At 46.1% G+C, this 7,588-nt stretch overlaps 1 protein-coding gene across 1 annotated transcript; it reads right to left on the reverse strand.

Moving 5' to 3' along the window:
• Window positions 1-473: 473 nt before the first annotated feature.
• Window positions 474-5,459, reverse strand: spry4 (sprouty homolog 4 (Drosophila)). Its single transcript, XM_076751029.1, has 2 exons — window positions 5,115-5,459; window positions 474-2,699 (listed from the first exon to the last, which is right to left on the reverse strand). Exon 2 carries the CDS (start codon window positions 2,646-2,648, stop codon window positions 1,503-1,505), a length of 1,146 nt encoding a protein of 381 aa, XP_076607144.1. The 5' UTR covers window positions 2,649-2,699; window positions 5,115-5,459; the 3' UTR covers window positions 474-1,502.
• Between the last annotated feature and the right edge of the window lie 2,129 nt (window positions 5,460-7,588).

Raw genomic sequence — 7,588 nt, forward strand, 5'->3', positions numbered from 1 at the left:
CGAGGTGTGTGGACTAAATGTAGTGCACGCAAACGTAACGTGACATAGCTGAGGTGGTTAATACTGTGCTTTAGTACATCCTTGAAGGGGTTTGCGTCTTCCTAAAAAGGTTGTGCAAGTGGCAGGTTTGATTCCGACAAAGGCTGACTAGATACAAACACAACAACAACTTTGCTATGCCTTCTCTCCCCCTCTTTGCTCTCTATCACTTGCATCCCCTCTCCTCCTCCGGAAACATTTTTTTCTGGCCAGTTTGTCTCCCACTTAGCTTACTTGCTTTAAATTATTCACTATTGCCTTTTTGCCCCTAAATGTTTCTTTGCCTTCTTGTGCAAAGAGGAAGTAGACCAGGCTCTTAGGCAGTTTAGAAATCAACATGCTGTAGGCCAAGTTCTAGAGAGGATTACTGTATCAGTCCCTGAGAAGGTTGGGTGTACTTTTTTTTTCTCTTTTTTTGTTTTTGTTTTTGTTTTACACATTTCTCTACGACACATCAACTTCTAGCACGGTGGGTAACCATTAGACTAGAGCATGCAGGTCATGACATGCATTACCTCTGAGGTGATTGGTGAACAGCATTCAAAATCTTTATAAATGTCTGGGCTTCACCCCCCCCACCTCCCCCCAACAAATATAGGAAATACACTGTAAAAGTGATTATCTCCCTCTCACTTGCCTCTCACAACTGCTTATGCACAATGCAGAGTGAGAATTATGGGAAATTACTATTATTTTAAAGTCTCAAAGGTTTGTTTTTACAGCTCCTCGGTGGAGATAAAAAACGTAGAGATAAAACGTTAGCATCACCAAGCTAGCATCTTTAAGCTAAAGGAGGAAAACGGGCGACACTAAAAGATGGTGATCATCATAATGGTGGAGAGAGTGAGTGAGTAAGTGGTGGTTTCACTCCTGCAGTGGCCTATCATAAAGCCACAGTATAGGTAATCACTTGTTTTTGTGTTTGTTCAGACAGAGGGACACTGGGCTGTGCTTTTGGGGGTGGGAGGGGGGTTTACAGATACTCATCTCCATCCAATAACTTTCATGTTATCCGAGGATCAGCAACCAGCTTCTGGTTAGTTACCGTTACAAAATTAGCTGTGAAATACAGAGCAGCAGAGAGGTACAATGACTTTGTGCCTTCAGCCATCTTTGCAAAACAACACAAACACCAGTCCCACAATCTAGTCTCTTCTTCTTGTGACACTCATACAAAGAAAAAAAAAAAAAGAAGAAAAAAAACATCTCAGAGGGGCTGTTAGCTTTTCCTACTAGCCAACTCTCTCAGATCAGGCCCCTTTTGATCATCCACCCTATCAAACATAGGTCAAGAAGCCATTTAAGTACCTTTGTTTTACATAAGTCATCTTCCAGCAGATTAATGGGGTAGTTTAAGGGGTTGGTGTCGGATTGTCCTTTCCATAGAGAGCAAGCAAGTACTGTGTGGTCCTGTCCTTTTTTTTTTTTTTTAGCAAGGCTACTGCAGCCAGTTTGGTCCAGTATCATGACCCCTGCTGCTGCTTCTCTAGCGTCCCAACTTTTGCTTCCACACCTCCGTTTTTACACGCAGGGGCGCTCACACCACCCTGCAAGTTCTTGCAGCGGCAGCCGGGCCTGCTAACATTGTCGTAACACTTCTGTCCCAGTTTGGCCAGGCCTGTAGCTGGGAGATAGCAGACCAGGCAAGGCAGGACAACAGAAAGGGCAGCCATGAAGGACCAACGCGCACAGCAGTTGGCCTGGGAGCATGAGCAGGGCTTGTCGGCGCAGGAGCCCTCGTCGTCCTCATCCTCGGTGCAGTGGTAGAAGATCCCTTTGACCAGGCACATGCAGGTGGCTGTATCCACCAGGCTCTGGGCAGAGCACAGGCACTCCTGGTTGCAGACCCAGCAAGAGGGTAGGGTTCGGGGGAGCGTACACTCCGTGCATCGGCACTTCCCGCAGTGCTCGCAGAGAAGGAGGTGCTTCTTTTCGGCTGGGGAGGAAGGGATCAGCGCCAACCCCTGCTGGACTCCAGCGGTGCACACACCTCCTGCGGGTATCTTTGCTGACTTGAGGTCCTGCGATTTAGAGGAGGAGCAGGAGGAAGCAGAGGAAGAGGAGGTGAGGACTTTAGATTCAGAGGAAGTGAAGCAGCCTGGAGTTCGGGCAGTGATTGTGTTGACGGGGGCCTGGTGGGGGTGCAGGTTTGGGTGGTGGTCCACTGTTGGAGTGGGCGCAGCGTGGTCCAGCAGCCTCTGATCAGACGAGGTGCTGCTGCTGCTGCTGATAGAGCTGGGCCTCCCGCTGAAGGAAATCCAAGGGTGGGTGGTGGTGTCCTGGTGAGGGTGGGGCTCGCACCTGCCCTGCTGGTGGTGCTGGTGTTGGTGATTGTGATGGTGGTTGTGGTTAGCCCCCAGGAAGGCCTCCTGATTCTGACCAAGCCAGGTGATTCTTCTGTTCACAGACTTCTGACTGGGGGGCTGCTGGGAGACGACGGCGGGGCTGTCGATGTAGTCATTCTCCACATGTGAGGACTTTATCTGGTCGATGGGGTAGATGGTGAGAGGGTGCTGCAGGCGACCGTAGGGCACTCGACTGTCCAGCAGGGGCTGGGATATGAGGGAGGAGGACACTCCGGGGATGTGGTGGGGAACCCTGGACTCCATGTGTAGGCTGGTGCCTCGCACGTCTTCACTCTAAAGCAGCATTTAGCAATACTGCAAAGACAGATACAGAGACAGAGACAGTTAAAGATCGGCTGCATCTGCTGCTGTTTAAGTTCTTGCTCTTTAACCCCTTTTGATCCTTTTTTTTTCTCTGAAGAGCTTATCTGACACTACAAAGAAAGCATAGTATATGATGAAAAATGACAGCCAGCTTAGCTATAAAGAGTACACATCGTCCTCCTTAATTTGTCTTTAACCAAACCACTTGACTAGATGTGAGAAAAAGAAACTGTTTGCATTATTTAACCTTGTATTTAATCACAATTGTTACTGTGTGTTGGAGGGCCAGATTATAAAATATCGTTTTTCCTTCTCTGGTAAAAATTTCCTGCTTTTGCATTGCAGTGCTGATGACTAAGCACGGCTTTATCACATGATTAAAATACTAAAACTACTCCCTCACATTAATAAGGCTTTTCTGTACAACTGTACTAAATCATAGAATGACTATTCACGAACGTCAGTGTTCACCAGATTTCAAATCAACACCCCGGACAGCATGTAAGAGCGACGTATATTACAAATAGTTTACTTCACCCAAGACGAAAGCCAAAGTGTTTCAGTCTCTCAACGAAAAACCTTTTTTTCTAGGCCGGATCTCTGCAATAATCTGAATGTAGAGTTTCCAAACGATCTTGATCTTTAGACTGAATACCAAGAGGGTTTCAAACCTCCTCCATTCTAACTTTGACATTAGAACAATGGAAGTTGGGCTCTCATCGCCTCCCTTCCAAAGAGCAGGGTGCACCAGAGAGCAGGGTTTGCATGCAAAAGACTCAAAGATGCAAAACAAGGCAGAGCAAAGAGAAGGCTGCCAGAAAAGAGACTTCAACAAAGCGCAAGAGGCAAAGAAAATAAGGTCTTTGGATAAAATCACACAGTAATAAGACAACTTACACCAAGAAATTTTCATTTATCTTTTCTGTCTCTCAATAGACAGTATATTTGAATCAGACTAAGCTGGAAATTTGTGAATGAATCTGGTTCTGTGAGCTGCGGGTTTTTTGTGAATGAAAGCTGCTGGCTGCACTCGCTCTTGCAAGCATGAATCAATGCGCTCCAGTCATGATGAGCCGGAATGAAATCGGCTTCATCCATTTCATCGATGAGCGCTCGGCAGCCGGTTAAGACTTAACCTACTTTAAAGGAAACAAAAAGATGATTGAAGACAAACGGCGCAGCGCAACCGACGTTTCCACTGACCCATATCTGCGATGTTAAGGTAGCGTATTGCAAAATAGGCCTACCCCACAAAACCAGGCTCGTTCAGCCCATAAGACGCATTATGTTTCTGATCAGTCTTTCAAAGCAACCTGATTTTTCTGCAAACGACCGCGCTGTGGTTTATGACTGCCGATTTATGGTCTGATTTATTTTCAAACGTGTCAGCAGTCGACTCCTGTTATTCCGCTTTTCCTCGCATTTGCAAAAGCCTGGTTGAGAAACCTGTTGCGACACTGCTGGCATCGACACAAGCGCTTGTGATCGTCAAATCCAGACCATTATGAGCTCCAAGCCGGAACAGTGCGTGTGCAAGTGCGTGTGTGCGTGTGCGTCCCTCCCTTCAATATGTGAATGGACTGAGTCATAAAAACCGGAGGCGGCCGCTCGGCATACTCAAATAGCATGTTTATATAGGCATTGCAAGCACGTATTCAACATCTCACTCTTAATATGTGTAAACGACAAAGATAGGACATTGACAAAGGAAATGGTACACTGTGTGCCACCAGACGGACGACGGTGTTTTAATCGGCGACGGTTAAATGCGCGATGCGTAAACCTGGAAACCTTATCGCTCAACCCATACGATATAACACTTATTCTATCGTTTTCACCCAAGTTAGCCGGATAAGATGAAAAAGATTGTGGTGAGAACACCTGACACATCCGACATGTTGCGCCAACCAGGCGGTCGCTGCAGAGCGAGAGCGAGAGCGAGACACGCAACCGAGCCGCCCGAGATACGCTACAATATGTACAGGCTTCAGAGAGGACGAGATCTGGACAGAGGTGGAAATGTGAATCTGTTCCGCTGCATTACACCGTGACAGTGGCTTAAAAATAACCAGAAATAGATCTGAAATGCGTATGTGCTGTGAGAAAAGCAGCATTTCGAACAAGTTACGCTTTAAAACACGACCCCGTTCCCCCCTCTCTGCGCCCTCAACCTTGCTTTTGGTACGAAATCGGTTGTTAAATATTGACTCAGAGCGCAAACACGGGTCGGGGAAACAGCTTGTTGCAAAACAGTTTGCAGGAGCGTTTTCATGCCTGCGATCCAGAGGCTTGAGAGGCACAGTGACGCGTAGGTCGTGGAGGGAATAAATGGTCGGGTTTGTGCAGCAACACGTTCACAAGTTACAAACATTTAACTATGAGAAAACACCAGAGGCGATCACTTACTGTGGTCTCAGGATAAAATTCTCATCTCTTCGTTGCGCACCACCTTTGCGCGCAGAGTATAGTCCAGTCCGAGCAAGTAAGTAGCTCCACAAATGTTGAGTAAAGGTAAGTCCGAGTGTTAGGAGATATTATGAGCGATGTGGCAAAAGGAGAGCGGGTCTCCTGCACTATTCTCCACTCGCTGGTGCGTAAAAGGCGACTGCGGTTGTGGACGCAGGGCTTTGGATATGATGTTGCAACCACCGAGGGGGAGGGAAGTGAGTTTTTATGAATGGGAGGGTAGAGGAGAGGAAAGGGACGGCACTGCGCAGATGCCTCGGCTTTTTTTCCTCTTTTTTTGTGAATGGGAGGGCAGAGCGACTCGGGAGGGCTGAAATGCGGAGGTTACATTTTTATGAATGGGGAGGACTCCGAATGGCATTGCGCAGGCGCGATGCCGAGATTTTTATGAATGGGAAGAAATGGCGAATGAGGCGTGTGTGTGTGTGTATGAGAGAGAAGGGGGTGAGGGAAAGAGGAGGTGGGGGCTTTTTTTGGTCACAAGGGCAATGTCAGGGCTGATTTACATAAAGAGTCGACTCATCGGCTGTGGTGCCACTCTCGCTTTATTTTAGCCCGATAATTTATTTATCTGTGCAGCTCTCGCTTCCTGCTCCATGTTAAAGGAGACGTGGTTATGGTGGGGTTGTGTAATAGATGAGAGGGAGATGTGAGTGGGCTCAATCTGCAATGAATTAGCTTCTTTTTTCATCGTTGGCAAATCTGATCTCTAATATTCGTCTGATTCTGATAAATGGTGCCAAAATGTCTAATGAAAAACATGAAGATGCAGTCATGGCCTACATTTTAGGAAACAAAACATCCAAGCAAAGCCATAAATCTGCGGGAATGTAATACCAGTGGGTTTTATAAATAAAATATAGTTTTCCACTTTAATCAGTGCAGCCTCGACGAGGATATGAAGACTGCTTCAGATCGCATGCCTCAGCTCGATTAGGCTAAATAATGGCCGCTCCCCTTGTGTTCCTGTTCTATCTAAAGCCGTTTATTGAGAACAAGGACGTGCCCTTCCTTCCTCTGCAACAATGTGAGGTATGACTACAGCTTCTATGGTAGTGTAAAAAATAAAAAAATAAAACAAAACCACCCAGAGGAGAAGGAGAGGGGGGGAGGGGGAGGAGAGGAGACGGGTGGGGGGTTATAACGCCTCCTCTGAAACGCAAACCAGCATGAGGGCAGGCAGGATTCACAAAAGGACAGGATGTTGTTGATTTGTACCGAAACCACACGGAGGAAATGAGTGTGAATTTCCTTTCTCTCTGACATCCCAGTGTGTGTGTGTGTGTGTGTGTGTGTGTGTGTGTGTGTGTGTGTGTGTGTGTCTACAACCCCCCCTTCACCACCTCCCTCCCTCAGCTTGGGGCTTTTAACCAGTCAAAGGTTAACAGTTGCCCCATTATCCGTTTGCACACATCACTATGGAAACCGCTACACCTCCAAATTGGGATTATTGTTTTGGAGAAGAGTACAGACAGACAGACAGACAGACAGACAGACGGAGGAAGGGAAGAAGGAAATGTATTTGTTTTTGGACGGATTAGGCGCAGGTTACCGTCAACATGCTGAAAAGAAATTTCATTTAATCAACTGAATGTAAAACAATAGCTTTTGAACGATATGCCACATTTCCACAGACGTGTCCAATCGTTGATCAGTAATTCTTAAAAATGAGTTCAAGACGACTTAATCGTACTTCATTAGGTCTTTTATTTCTCTGTAATATTCTCATATACTTGTATCTGCCTCTAAAATCTAAGTGTGACTGGGGTCCTCAATAGTAAATTCATGACCTTATCATGCAGGTATTTTGTACTTTAGCACAATATGAACAGCCTATTGCTGTATTATTAATGTATTTTTTTTATATTAATACAGTAAATAAATAAGGCTAGAGGAGGTTGTATGCTGATGTAAAGCCCTTTGGGGTAATTTTTGCATGTGGATTCTGCGACACACTGCCTTGTGGTAAATATACGTTAACCCACTGTCACTGCAGGCTGCTAGTTTTGAGTAGCATCACTCAGATATCTCCAGTACAGCGTTACAGGACAGCTCTGTTAGTCTGAATGCTTCTACCTTCTGTCTGCAGGGACCTTTTCAGTAAAAGTATCTCAAAGAATCTATTTTAAAAATAAAAGAAAGGAGGCTTTCATAATAGACCAACAAATATGTAAATCTTGCACAGCAGCCTCTCTTTTCCTTTTCCTCACATCTTTCTCTCTCTCTCTCTCTCTCTCTCTCTCTCTCTCACACACACACACACACACACACACACACACACACACACACTGGGAGATGCACAAAGACACATACTGTGGATACTTGCATATTTCTGTCCGCAGCTGCGTGGCTCGCAGGCATGGCCTACATGAAGTGCTTGTTGAATTGTAGATTTCTTGTCGGTGTGATCATCC

This window comes from Chaetodon auriga, chromosome 15, assembly GCF_051107435.1.
Source record: "Chaetodon auriga isolate fChaAug3 chromosome 15, fChaAug3.hap1, whole genome shotgun sequence".
NCBI lineage: Eukaryota > Metazoa > Chordata > Actinopteri > Chaetodontiformes > Chaetodontidae > Chaetodon > Chaetodon auriga.

What these genes read in the sequence shown, in the direction of transcription:
- spry4 (XM_076751029.1), bottom strand. Translation starts at nt 2,648, where the DNA reads ATGGAGTCCAGGGTTCCCCACCACATCCCCGGAGTGTCCTCCTCCCTC.